Source organism: Melopsittacus undulatus, chromosome Z, assembly GCF_012275295.1.
Source record: "Melopsittacus undulatus isolate bMelUnd1 chromosome Z, bMelUnd1.mat.Z, whole genome shotgun sequence".
NCBI classification, from domain to species: Eukaryota; Metazoa; Chordata; class Aves; order Psittaciformes; family Psittaculidae; genus Melopsittacus; species Melopsittacus undulatus.
The window spans coordinates 17,195,064-17,209,232 of record NC_047557.1 but is presented as its reverse complement, the minus strand read 5'-3'; the positions used below and the strand labels follow the sequence as shown (position 1 = coordinate 17,209,232).

Here is a 14,169-nt window from a genome sequence, read left to right as displayed (position 1 = left end):
GCGCCACGCAGCACCGAGCAGAGCTGGGGGGGGCTGCCTCATGTCAAGGAGCAACAGCCAAAATCCACCTTTCCCTCCCGTGTAGCCCTCGGAGACGACAGACCCTCACCGACCCTAATATCCTGGGAGAAGTGGGGAGGGGGAGGTGTCACAGCAACCCACCGACGCGAAGTTGCTCTCCCGCGGGGTCACCCCCCTCACCCCCAGCGTAACCCTGTGCCTCCTCCCCCTACACCTTAGCTCCCAGGCGGTGAAGGGTGAACGCAAAGGCCCCCTCGTTGCCCTGACTTTACAGGTCTCCAGTGCCATTTGAAGACACACCCCAGGTAGGAAAGTCTGTCTCCAACTTCTCCAAACATCTTCTTTCCCCCAGGTCAATAAGAGCTACTCAAGCAACTTACAGGTTAAACCACCGGAGAAATTACACCCTTTCTCCCTCCCACCACCCGAAGCGTGGTACCAAGCCTCTGATCCTGCACAAAAACACAAAGGTTACTGATCACACAGTTTAAGGTAGATTTCATATTTATTTAAATATTTATCAAGTACTCAAAAATGTATTACACTTGAGCATACAAAATGAATCCAGTTTCTAATAAGGATGGTTGAAATCCTTGTATTAGACTTTTGACTTTTTTTATGTTCTTAGTACTGTCGAAATGGTTTGTCTCTATAGCTGAGCTTGCTCAGGGTGGGCTGAGATGGTGAGAAGGGAGGAAAAAGAAGGTTATGTTAAAAAACCATTAGAGTTCGGAGTAACTATCATGCAAAACAACTTGTCTTTGTCAGACTAAAAACTTCCATGTATTCCAGTTAAGGGTTTTTTAAAGAGAGCTTTTGTCTTGTGCTGGCCGGGAGCACTAGGGAGCACTCGGAGCAAAAACAACCCTTTTTTTTTTTTTAAAATACTTTTCCCCAAGAAATCACCCACGTTTCTAGCTTTCACCACCCTCTCCCCCGCAAATTAAAAAAGGAAGAAAAGAGGGAGTGAAGAGAGGGAAGTCGACAGAAAATAAGGAACACTATTCGTGCAATTTCGTAGCAATATCCCCATAACGTATACCTCCTGCAGCATTATTCAATCGTTTTGACAGCAGACACTGATAAATAATGGTCATACTTGACTTGTTAAGAAAAAAAGCGTCCCTTTTATCAGGAGCTTATATTTAAAGTACAGGTCACTTCAACAATCTCAACAACGAGGCTTTGGTATACAGCACTTTCTTTTTTATTATTTTTAAAAAATAACAGAACTCAGCAAAAAGCCTGAGCTCTCAGTTTTTTAGATGTCTTAACGTTATGTCAGATCATGCCTAGAGTAATATCACTTTTAAGGGCAAGGGATGGGGGAACGGGGACAAGAGAGCTTCTAACATTATCGATTGAAAGCTAAGGCATCCAAATAGCCCTGATATAGTTGTTGAAACGGAAATTTACAAGCTGGTCGTTAATACTTGCAATAAAATATCACACTCCTTTTATTCACTAACGACCTGCTTTGCATGCAATATTTTATTTCAGGTATTTTAGCTGCTAACTTGTAAATATTTAAAAGAGGGAACTTTGTTCATTATTTAATATTATTATTATTATTATTATTTTCTCTATTCTGAACGCTTATTTAGTGAAATAGTCCTGAAGATATAATAATTCTACATATGGCGCTTTCAGTTCACATAATATTTAAGAAAAAAAAAACAAGACAAAATCCACATAGAATTAGACATATAATTCAAAGACCACGGTACAACCTTTCCTTTTTTTTTTTTTTTTTGTTCTTTTACTTCAGCAAACAAAAATAGTCAAATGACATGAAAAGTGGCAAGTCTTCCGATAATAAATAATAAATTACTTTATAATTTTGCAATGCAAGAGCAAACAAAAAGGGGTTTCTTTTTTCCTTTTCATTTTTTTTCTTTTTTTTTTTCTCTTTATTTTTAGAGGGTGAGAGAGAAGGGGAAAGAGAGAAAAACAGTCGTTTTAACCAATGACTATACACGTCTTCGGGGGAGGGGAAGGTTCTTGGACGGACACATTTCAAACACAGTCCCGAGACGGTTTGTGGCAAAATAGAGGTATAACTTGTTGCAATGTTTTTATAAATTGTTTTTTTTTTTTTTAAGAGGAATTCAAAAACTTATTTTAAATCGCTTCAGACTTGATAAAGAGAGTGGATCTCAACCAAACAAAACCAAAACCCCGCTACAGTACATGCTAGAAGAGACCCAGGAAATATCCCCATATTAAGAGTCAACTAAAAACATTGCAAACCAATGCAGCTCCACCTTCCTGCAACGAATCTTTCAACAATTCAGGGCTACATCGTCTCTTTTCTGATGATGGAAAAACCTACTGGAGCTCCTTTTGGCAAGGCAATCAACAATATAGAAACAGCACCGTTCGGATTGGGAGAGACTGGATAGAAGGTCCCTTTACCTTGGTTTCTTCCTAAGATGTGTAGTCAAATGAACAGGTAAATTTTTTTCACTTTTTTTGTTTTCTTTTCGTGAGCCACGAGTACAAATCCTGTAAGTTTTGAAAACGTCTTTTCAATCCTCCTCTGATCATTGAATAGCGCGTGGTTTGTTGTTGGGTTTCTTTTTCTTTTTTTCTTTTTCCTTTTTTTTTTTAAGTATTCTAGTAAGATCCCATGATTGTCTTCACAGTGTTGCTACCATATTACCTTGTCTTTTCAAATATGACTCCGTTCATTTCATGGAGCGGTTCCTTGCTAGGTTCATTACAGGGCTGTCAAATACTTCCCCCCCTAAATTTCGGAGTCCCAACAAGATCACTTTCCCACTCTCTCCAGCAGGGGTGAGGGTAAGGGCAGAAACAACAACAACAGAAATCTGAATGAATGTTCCTCATGCCTCAATAGGACTGGCTACCATGCTGTTGGGTGTATCTGGAAGCTGAGAAGACATTGATGCTACTTCACTTCCAGTAGAATTAGAACCGGGTCCTCCTTCTGAAAAATTAACCTGACAAAAAAAAAAAAAAAAAGAAAAAAAAAAAAAAGAAGTGTTGTTGCAAGTGTAACAATCAAAGATGAGTACCAGGCAAAGAAGAACGTAAAAATAAATACACAGGCATGCAGCCAAACGGCCTGACACTTCTCCACAGGAGGCTGTGTCAGAGTTTGTTGCTTTGTTTAGCTTCCCCATTGACTTCACGGGAATCTTCTTAAGGCCTTAGGCCAAATCACAGTAAAAAAAGCAGGTTAAAAAAAATACTAATAAAAAATAAAAGACTGAATAATCAAGCAAGTAAACAAACAAACTTATTAATGAGGCCTTCTTCCCTGTCTTCTGAGACTGGCAATCCCAACAGGATGTTCTAGTCAATTATTTAAGAGTGCATGTGGTTTTTTGACACGAAACTGCAAGATTACTTTTTTCCTCTTTTGTGCACATGCTAAAATAAACGTGGAAGGAGCATCCAGGAGCAGAAAACATTTGAAACAATCCATCCTCTGTCATTTGTTATTCGAAGAGGGTGCTATCTCTTTTTAACGAGAGTTAGTTTGATAAAAAAGGTCACACTTCTCCATCCTAACGTGCCCCGCGGCTCCCGTAGGTTTGGGAGCATCGAAGGGAAAAGGCATGGTTTGAAAGGCAGAGCTTTACTAATGCAAAAGCATTTCATTGGCACCTATTTAGCTGGCCGATCCTGTGATTAAGGCCTTCTCCAGATTAGAGACGTGTTTTGAACAGTCGATGAACAGTCTGTTCCATCCGCTGCTCTTTAACTGTTTCCAGTATCAGACATTATGTCCTATATAGATCAATCTTGACCTGTCTATCTAAAGATCTATCTACCTATGTGTGTGTGTATTTGGGCTATTCATCTTTCATCCTTGCCCTTCCCTCCTCTTTTCTCTTTTTTTAACAACTACTCCATACAGAAACTCATTGCATCAAAAGTTTTTAAGGTCACCTATTCTGTTAAGGCATAATAAGTAAGGCAGCCAAAAGAGATTTTTTTTTTTTACCTCCTGTCTGCTTGACAGCTTGACTAAAGCAGAAAAACCTGTGGTTGCTCTAGAGGTAAGACAATGCAAACAATCCTGCTGCTGTGCTAAAGCTTCCTGAGAGAGCACGATGTGCCAGAGAAGGGGAAGCAGGCTGCAACCCACCACCGGGCAAAAGAAAAGCAATCCTGCAAGAGGGGTTGGCACTGAAAAGGTCTGAAAACTATCCTAGACATGGCTACAAGCCTACATTTTCCATTGCTTCATGAGAGAAAAATGCCCAGCAGATCCAAAACAGGTCTATATGCTAATTTTTCATTAACTTTTGGTTTTTTAATCACTGAAAAACGTATCTTATTATTTTAAGGATCCAGTTTTAATACAGTTAGGCCAAGAAATTGAATTAAGGCTGAACTTCTGTCCTTAATTCACCCTGTTGGACCTAGGTATTAGATTATGTGGTCCCTTACAAGCTGCCAACTGATGCAGGCATGAGGAAGTGAGTTAAGAACAGAATTTATTCTAAGAGGTCTGTTTTCTTTTGGCTTAAAGCAGTTTATTATATTGTTTGAATTTTTCACCTAAATATGTACTAACACTTCCCTTTCCAAACAACCTTTAATGTAAGCTATATGTATGTATATGTTTGTGTATATATGTATCTATAGCTATATGAAGATATATCTAGAGGTATCTGCTTAAAATAAGGACTTCAATACTTTAATTAACCTATTCCTGTTTGTGTGAAAAGAACAACGTCACAGGCTGACATTGAAATCAACTATTTAAAATCTACCCTACCTCAGAAAGGCAAAATTGGTCTGAAATGGGGAGGGGAGATTTTTAGAAAAGGCTTTCACCAGTGTGCATACAATTTATATGGGAGGAATGTTTTAGTTCTCTGGATCTCTCTGTTTTCAGGGGTGTGAGAGCTGAGTTAAGTCTGATACGTACTTCAGGCCTTATCCATCTCTCTCGCACTTCAGCAAGAGCCCTGCTGTGCCCTAAGCTAGGTTTCACACCAAGACCTGTGAAATCAATCCAGTTCGCCACGTTTACAGAGTGTCGTCATGCTCACCTTGCAATTTCAGGAAAACCCGGCTAGTCTGGATGGCTCATCTCTCTGAGGGCATCCGGTACCTTTAGGGAATCCCCCATTGCTCTGACCCTGGTACCGGCTGGCCTGCTCCGGCTGGGAACCGACACTTACTAGTTGCTGAAAAGCAGGTTGGTCTATGTCACTCTGCAATGCGAAGTCGCTCAGTACTTTCCAGGGCGGCTGGTAACTCTGCACCTCCACCGGGTTCGCCTGTAAACCACCGTCATGTCTCTCCGGACTAGCGGCCACCATCGGAGTTCCTGTCATCCCCTGGATATTCTGTAAACAGCCCAGCAAAAGATGTTAATGAGCTTGGTTAACTTTATTGTATATAAGCGCTGAGTCAATAAACTGCTTTCTATCTTATCTATACAGTCGCTTGTATTTGCTTTGTTAATCTGCTGTGAATGTCTTACTCTATTCTACTCTAGGTCAGCCTATTCCTACCCGCTGCATTTATCACGGTGGAAGTTTACTTTCTTTCCCTTTAATCCTCCCATTTTTCTCAAGGCATACCCCCTCCACCCCAAGCTTTCTAAAATACGAGCATTCTCTATCTTGGCTGCCGATGCACAAGAAACGGTTAATCATTCTGCCTTTCTATGCCTTTCAATTTCGCATCCAGGAGGGTTTTGTTTTGCATGACCTTAACTGTATCGTATAACCATGGCACGGCAAACCTGGGGTACGTCTATCCAAAACATTAAGAAAAAAAAGAAACCCCAGCCCTCCCAGTACGTCCCGTGGCGCAAGCACTGTGTACAAAATAACTCCGAGCCTCTACGAATATACTGTTAGGGAGAGTTAATAACATCGTGTTTTATTGCATTCCAACAGGGTAAAATGAAACTCCTTAAATTCCACTTAAATAGGCAGCCTTATGAATTAATAGTCATTCACAGGTCAGTCAATATGCACAGGGAGAAAAAAAAAGACTCTTCTTCAAGAGGATAACAAAGAAGGGGGAGGGGAGAGGAAGAAAGAAAAAAGTTGACTTTAAAGGGAGAAAGCCAGTTTGCTCTGCTGTACCCAGCGCTTTCCGCTTATTTGCACCACATGTGCATATACCCGCAGACAAGAACTGAATATATTTCTTCACAAAGACTATATATATAGTTAAAGTAACCTGTAAACACGATGGTGATTCCAAAAACTTTGCATTGTATTTGTCTTTTGCTGCAGTAAATGCGTTGACAAACATGCGCATGCACATTGTAGTATGTAAAGGGCTAAGAAAATACATAAAATTTCCCTTTTACTCTTGGGTTTTACGTCTGGGTTTACTCCTGCGTAAAACCATTGAAGAGGGTGAAAGCATCATTTTCCCCTCGAGGACTGCTTTGCATTTACAATATAAATATTACACAGGGCTGGGCTTATTATATCCCTTAAGCTCTGCAGGTCGCAATTCATGCTGTAGAGAAGTTAGTCTAATCCTCTGCGTATCCTTAGATCCGCAAAATGACATGTGTTCACTTGAGCAGCCTTATACCGGCTTCTCGCTATGGTCTGTTTTAATTGCACTGACGACAGAAACAAGCGGATAATAGTTAAGTGCTATCATTTTCTTTGTTTTAAGGGAGCTCCCTCAAAATCAAAAACGTTAGACCGACCCCGGAGGCTGGCCGGGCTGGGCACAACCCAGGCGTTTCTCCTCTGGAAGGGAGGCAGTGTGCGGCCAGAAGCTGAAGCCACTTACGGTTTTGTCATTGGGTTGCTGCTGCTGAAGTTGCTTCATCATAATGCTCCTTTTTTTGTCCTTGCACCTCTTGTTTTGAAACCAAACCCTGATGACCCTCGGGCTGAGGCCAGTCATTTCTACCAGTTGCTCCTTCATGAGGGCGTCAGGTCTGGGGTTGGCAGCGTAGCAGGTCCTCAGGGTGTGAAGCTGCTTTTCATTAAGGACAGTCCGGACTCTGGTGGTCTTCTCTGGCTGCTTATGGACGTGGGGTCGCAGAGCTGGCTGTCTGGCAGAGATAGGTTCTGCTGTAAGGGAAGGGGAAGGGAGGAACAGGATCCCCATGAGTAGAAAGCAGGGAATCTGCAGAGGCTACGAATCTAAGCTTGTGGGACAGGGGGAGTCAAGGAAGTGGGGGGGGGGGTGTGGTGAACCCGCTTTTCAAAGGCCATTCAAGCAGTCAGATCTATTGGAGCTCCTGCATCCTCCTCTGCTTTATGCCTCGGTGGAGTGACAGGACTGACATTTCTGACTGCACAGATAATTAATTTGCAAAAACAAACCACCCCCCTAAACCCCTTAATGACAGAAGCTTGAACCTGTGTGAGATTTGACAGGAGAGAGCGAGTTCACCAAGGTGTGTGTGTGCGCTTGGGCAGGAGTGGGAGGGTTTTATGTATTTATTCCCTGACAAATCACCAAAACAGATTTTTGGCCTTAAAAGTAATGAAAGAATACTTCTTATATTAATGATATTTTCTGTCTGCTTTTTGTATACGGAATCAAGCTCAGTTTAGCCAAAGGCCGCGATAACGTGCAACAGCTCCCGGCCCTTTGATGCCACCAAACAGAAGCAGAACAAGCCAAATTCACTGCATCATGACCTTGTAGGAAAATCCTGAGAGAGCCCAGTATCTCAGAGCTTAGAAGACGGAGTCTATCTTAGAAAGTGGAGGTGCTAGATGAATTTATGTCAACTTTTGACAAATACTTGAGAAAAATAGGAATCTTTCGCCAATTCTTTGAAACAGGAGCAAGCCTAGCAAGTTGTGGAAATCACCAAGAAGTGCAAACGTACGGGTATGTACCCCGAGAACTGAAAGTATTCGTGTGATTCTGATATTCTTATGTGTATTGTGTAGCTGTAGCTATATAGATGTAATTTGAACCCCTCTATTCCCTTAAACTCTGGTTAGCTAATATTCAGAAGTGTTCGCTTTTGTACAGTCGAGTTCCGACTTTTTTGACTATAACAATAAATCAGCAAATGCGATAAAGACGATACGAAGCTTCAGATCTTAGCAGTGTTGTACCTGCCCACACAGTATGCCTTTCAGAGACATGCATAAACATGCTGTAGGGAGCACGCACCATCTCTATACAATTCTGCCGTGATCAGCTACGGAATTATTTCTCCTTGTATACAGATATGTCACCTGAAAGTGCCTCAGAAGCAGGAAACTAGCCCGTGTAAACATAGCTATGTTTGTAAACAGCTTTTCCAATTACAGCTACCTGCACAGCAATAACGCCAGCCAACCTTATATTGTCCAGCCTAGTTTGCCTCAGAGGCGTGCCCCTTCCTAAAGCTAAGCGTCTCTGAGTATCTGATGTGCTCATCGAGAACTAAAAATGTAAGTAAAGTTGTAAGGTGGGGGGACTGTGAAGTTACAACGCCGAGTTTTTAAGCTGAAATTCTCACCAAATCACATAAAACGTTTCAGGAAGGCAGAGTCACTTTAAAAGGCAATTACAGAAGATTAGCTTGTTGACAGTTTTAAATTACAGCCTAAGTGCTCGCCTGTAGTAACGAAGTCTCTCCTCAGACCCCGCTTCCTCCGGTGTTTAGCTCCACAAGCTCGGAAGCGGAGAGCTCATTGCCGCAGCCCTGTTCTTTGCAGCGGCTCGTCCCGCTCCTGCTTAGGCCACCGGGCTGATCCCGGATAGGGTGGGAGGTACACATAGGACCCCCGCACCCGGTGAGCGGCTGGAGCGGGAGGGCTGGAGGATGGGGGGCGCGCCCCCGCAGGTGGCTCCGCCTCATGCGCATCGCATGCGTGGGCTTTTCTCACGGCCGCCTCTCCGCAGGCGCGCACGTCCGAGGCCGCCTTTCTCCGGGGTTGTGGGACTGGGTGCAAGTGGCTGCCCACTCCCTCCACAGAGGGGCCGGGCTGCGCTGAACCCCGCGGGGTCCCGCGGCGCCGGGTGTGGGGCGGTACCTGCCATCTGCAGCGGCCGGGCTGGATGCAGGGGGCTGAGCGGGTCCCCGGCGCCCAGGCTGGCCCGCTCCACCACGTCGTGGTCCGCCCTGCAGAAGAGGCCGTCCTCCCGCAGCGCGAATTCATCGCCGGGGATGAGCTGGCGGCTGCAGGCCACGCAGCGGAAACACTCGATGTGGTACACCTTGGCGCGGGCGCGCATCACGAAGTCATTCTTGCTGAAGCCGATGCTGCACTTGGCGCACTTGATGCCGTATAACCTGAGCAGGGCCCAGCCCAGATAGAAGGAGAAGGGAAGGAAGGAGAGAGAGCACGGGAGGGGGAAGGGGGAGAGCAGAGAATAGATGGGGAGGAAGGAAGGAGAAAAAGAAAGAGAGAGGTTTTCACTCCCGCTCGTGGGCAGCCCCGTGGCCCCGCGTAGACGCGCCACACGCAGTGTACTAGTTAAACAAGCCTTAAAAATACAGAAGCCAGTAGAGGGAAGGAATAAATAGGATTTGTTTGCTGCCGGTACCCTGCCGTGAAAGGCGGTAAGGACCAGGACACACCGGTGTGTAAGAAGAGGGGGAAGGGGTTGCGGTTGTGGAAGGAGAAACAGCGGTAAAAACAAAAAAGGGATTCCCTTCCTTCCCGAGGAGATGCCGACCTCTCTCTCCCTCCCCAGCACCTGGGCTGCAGCAGGCGGCAGGCAGTCCCTGCCTTCTCCTTCCCTCCCTTCTTACGGTGGGATCTAGGCTGTGCCAGGGCTGAACCGAAACGGCCGGGTGCACCGGGCAAAGGCGAGGCTGGCGAAGCTGCCATCCACTCCTCATTCACAAACATGCCAGCCTCACCTAAAGGTGTTATTTTCGCAAGGAACCCACGCAAGACTTCGCTCTTAAGGCGTGCGGGGCTGCCGGCTGCTCAGACCCTGGGACTTAGCAGCAAGAGCGGCTCTGCCAGCGGCGTGGGCTCTTGTCCCATCTCACCAGGTCTGCTTTACACACACACCTTCTTAGATATACGTGTCTACACGCTCACGTATAAAGCAGTGAAACTCCCACCCACACCCCACCAGAAGGCATTCTAGGTGCCTTGGCTCTGCAGCCTGCCCCTGTTTCAGCCCATCAGGGCCCATCTACCCCCCGCAGACGATTCCACCTTGCCCCGGGGCTTAAGCCCTCCAGCATGAGTGAAAGGGCAGCTTCTCGCTGACAGCCCCACGCCGCAAATAACAGCTTTCTGGCGTAAGCAGTGGGCTCCTCGTCTCCCGTGGAGGAGAGTGGGACAGTTCACCCATCAGCAGATGAACACTAGAAAACGCTCCAACTCGTGTGCCTAGAACTGCAGCCTCTCGGCTCTCGCCGAGTGCTCCTCTGACGGACTACTTGGCATTAGGTAACATGAACATCTTTCGGCAAATGTGGGGGTACACGCACGTATGCACGCACACTATCCACAGAACTGTGAAAGCTATTGCTAAAGCTGAGCTAGTATTTAATCCTTTTCCTCACGAGTACACTTCCTTAGAGATAGCCAGTAGTGTATGCATGTGGGCGCAGATGTATATTTGCATACAACTTTAGCTGCTGAATCTATAGAGGTGTACAGATCTATATGTAGAGCTATGCATTTCCTAATTGAAGTTCTGAGAAGAACCCCTTCCCCAAAAAAACAGCTAAGGAGAAAAAGAATAGAGCGATCGCAGAGTGTTTGCCTTAATAGGTACAAAAGTTGGGGGAGTGCCCACATATCTGACAATTATAGACTGGGTCATGGTTTAATTCAAAGGCGGCTTGCACATAATGTACAACTGATTTTTAAAATTGTAGCAAATGTAATGTTCCGAGTTTTAAATTAAAGAGCTGCCTTTTTTTGGTTTGTTTTTTTTTTTCAGTTCCCCCTTCTGAGTTCTAACAGGAGGGAGGTGAGCGCATCTCAGTACAAACCTTCCCCTTTCATTTGAAATTAGTAAAAAGGCAATGTTCAAAAGCACAGCTCCAAAGTGCTTTTAAAAGTAAAGAAAGAAATAAAATTAATTAATTAAATAAATAAAAAAGTGGTCTGTTTTTTATTATGGTAAAACTTCGGGCAATTCTCACAATGGCTTGAAGGAATGATCTGTTTATGAATTGTGCACTGGAGGAGTCAAGACTCAAGTGCTTTATTCAATCCAGGATTACAAAGAAACTAGAAAAGATATCTTCAGTGGATACATAGGTACTGGGTCCCTAAACTTTCTGTAAAAAAGTAAATACTGCCCATACCTCAGTGCCATGCAAAGTTCTGCTTTGGCAAACCCAGTAGGCGACACTGAAATGAGTCAGCATGACCCAGGAACACAAATAATAAACACACTCGAAATTCCTCCTTTGGTTTCTCTATAGTGTCAGGTTTGGCAACTCTCACATTTTATCAGTTACCAGATTTTAATGTGAGGAAGGAAGCGGTTCCATTATCTAAATATACCCAATTGTTCGCGAACAGATGATGGGCAATTTGATCTGCTCTGTCTAATTCATCAGTACAGATAAGATAAGAAAGAAAAGGCAGTCAGATATCACCAAAGGGGTTAATATTTAAAAAGATTAAATGTCAGTTATTTTAGCAAAGAAACATTTCTGTCTAGGTTTTAACCTCCCCATAAAAAGATCCTTCATTCTAAAGGAAATTTCGGTTTTGTTTTTCTTTTGCTTTTTTGTTGATAGGCCTGAGTTAAATAACGGGTTTTGTGTGTGTTGGGTTTTTTTGTTTGTTTGGTTGGTTGGTTTCGTTTGTTTTTTTTTTCCTTTTCCCCTTGTACTTATTTTTACGGCATACATGCTCTAAGTACTTTTCTTATGCTTTGCAAAAACACAGAGACACAGGTTTCTCAGGTTTTGTTAAAAAGGGTTTAGTTCCGTGTTGCATTTACTACCTACACTATTGAAATTTGCTGCATTACCTACGATTTCCCACTCTTACAATCACAGGATGCATTGCCAAAGTCCTCGAGAGGATCCCACAGAGTCGCTAGCTGTTCCCGAAAGTGGGGGGTTTTATACAGAAATTTGTATTTGAATCTGCGGAACAAAAAATTTGACTCATCTAACTTTTTTCCTTTCCTGTATATCTATAGCGAAATCACTTGGAAACATAACAGTTGCTGTTTCAGACTCTTCTCACAATTTTTCCTCTTCCTACGTCAGTCAGATTTGTAAAGTTAAATAAAAAATTAAAAAAGGAAAATCACTGAAGTATTAAACAATGTAAATGGCGTACCTGATATAATCTCTTTTACAGTAGGTTTTGCCATCCCTAACAAAGCACGTACAGGTCTCGTCCAAATACTGATTACACTCTGCACACTTCAAACACGCCGCATGCCATTCCAAATCCGGAGAAACCCTCAGAATATACTGATCGTGAATTTGATTGCCGCAACCAACACATAGGGAAATCAGGCGTTTTTCTGAAATGAAAATAAATACGTGATTGACTAGCTGCTTGCACTCCTACAGAGATAAACACACTTTTAGTGTCGTTCCCTTATAGGGAGTACTCTGGGAGCTTTGCTCTTTTTTTTTTTTTTTTTGAGTATCACACTTCTGGATGGTAATTGAAGTGTGCCATCAAAACCATGCCTCGTTCAGAAAGGAGGCGGAACATATGCTAAAATGCAGATGTGAACAGTCTTAGGGGTGAAGGTTCTTATTTCGCAAGCCTTGCACAGAATCAAAACTTCAAACTCCCTTGGTGTTTTATTTTCATTTTATTGTTTGCTTGTCTGCATGCCTTGCCTCACGGGGAAAGCACCTGTATGTTTGATTTCATTTTTTAAGAGGCTGTGACTGGAAATGGTGGACGCGTGTCTCTACGCTCTTCGCATTCAGCCCTGTACCACCGAAGAGAGGACTACAGGCTACTAGCAAGAACAAGCATCTTTACGGTTGTCACTTGCTCTCTTTTGCAAATCTAAAGCTAATTGCCTTACACGGACTAGGTGCTGCGTAGTCAGACAGCCTCACCGCGGTCTAGCAAGAAGAGAATTTAAGGCTCCATTCTTGGAAATCCGATTAAAATCCAGTCTGCTCCCCGAACTTCTAAAAGAGAGCAGGACCCCAGGCTAGTAACATACAAGGCTAAAAAGCTAAAACATAACTAGCATGCAGGCATGGCAACAAAGGCACTTTCTCTACCATTCAAATGAACTTCAGCTCTTTAGCAGTTAGCCTGCCTGAGACGATTACAATAAACAGTACATTTATTCCAACAACGGTAAAAATTCCGCCTTACTTTTTGGTGGGTCTCCCATGTCTCCCATATCTGTAAGAGGGTGTAATGTCCACAGTGAAATGGTGTACGGTTTCGTTTTAAGACCCCAAAGTAGGTTTGAGAGCTGTCGCTAAAAATGAAAATAATAATAAAAAATAATAAAAAAGTAGAAGTATTAACAACAAAAGCAAAAAAAAAAAAAGACACTCGAAATTAAAAAAAAAAAAAAAAAAAAGGCAGAACAAGACACCACCGGCGCGGGAGATACTGTCAGGGCTGCGGAGCGAGAAGGGGGCGCGGGGTGCGGTAGGGTGCAGAGCGGTGCGGGGAGCGGCGCCGGGGGGCGCGGCAGGGTCCGGCCGCGCTGCACGGAGCGGTGCGGTGTCACGGCGGTGCGGTGTCACGGCGGTGCGGTGTCGCGGCGGTGCCGAGCTGGGCGCTGGCGGCTCGGGCACTCGCCTCGCCCTTATCTCTTACTCAAACTTCTCTGCTCCAACTCAGCCCGCTCGCCATTGGCCTGACGTCACGCGCGGGGACGTCACGCCTGCGCGGCGCCCATTGGCTGCGGGCTGCGCGGCGCAGCTGCGCTGATTATCATATTTCAGCGTCTGGCGGCGCGGCGGCCCCGGTTTCGGGCGCTCGGAGGCAACTTTTCCTCACTCCTCATTTGTATTTCCCTTTATACTTTCTTCTTGTCGCTCTTCTCCATCCCCGACGCTTATCTCCAGTCACACCTTTCATTCTCCTTCCCGGCCCCTCTCCGGCTCCTTCACCCTTCCCCCTCTCGGGCTCACCGTGCCGCATTTACTGTTTCCATATATATATATGTATATATATATATGTATGACTGTTTTTTTTTCTTTTTGGGTGGGGGGAGGTGGTGCTGTTAATCCAACTATTTCCTTTCCGGGCGTTTATCTTTCTTAGGCTGGAGCCGTTGTCCTGGTTTCCCCAGGCACAGCTACCT

General features: G+C 44.4%; 1 protein-coding gene across 1 annotated transcript; it reads right to left on the bottom strand.

Moving 5' to 3' along the window:
• Nucleotides 1–2,512: 2,512 nt before the first annotated feature.
• ISL1 (ISL LIM homeobox 1) lies at nt 2,513–13,503 on the bottom strand. The gene is made up of 7 exons (XM_005151961.3): nt 13,456–13,503; nt 13,224–13,332; nt 12,210–12,399; nt 8,970–9,229; nt 6,772–7,058; nt 5,184–5,351; nt 2,513–2,984 (listed from the first exon to the last, which is right to left on the bottom strand). The coding sequence occupies exons 2-7, from the start codon at nt 13,249–13,251 to the stop codon at nt 2,868–2,870; spliced, it is 1,050 nt and encodes a 349-aa protein (XP_005152018.1). The 5' UTR covers nt 13,252–13,332; nt 13,456–13,503; the 3' UTR covers nt 2,513–2,867.
• Between the last annotated feature and the right edge of the window lie 666 nt (nt 13,504–14,169).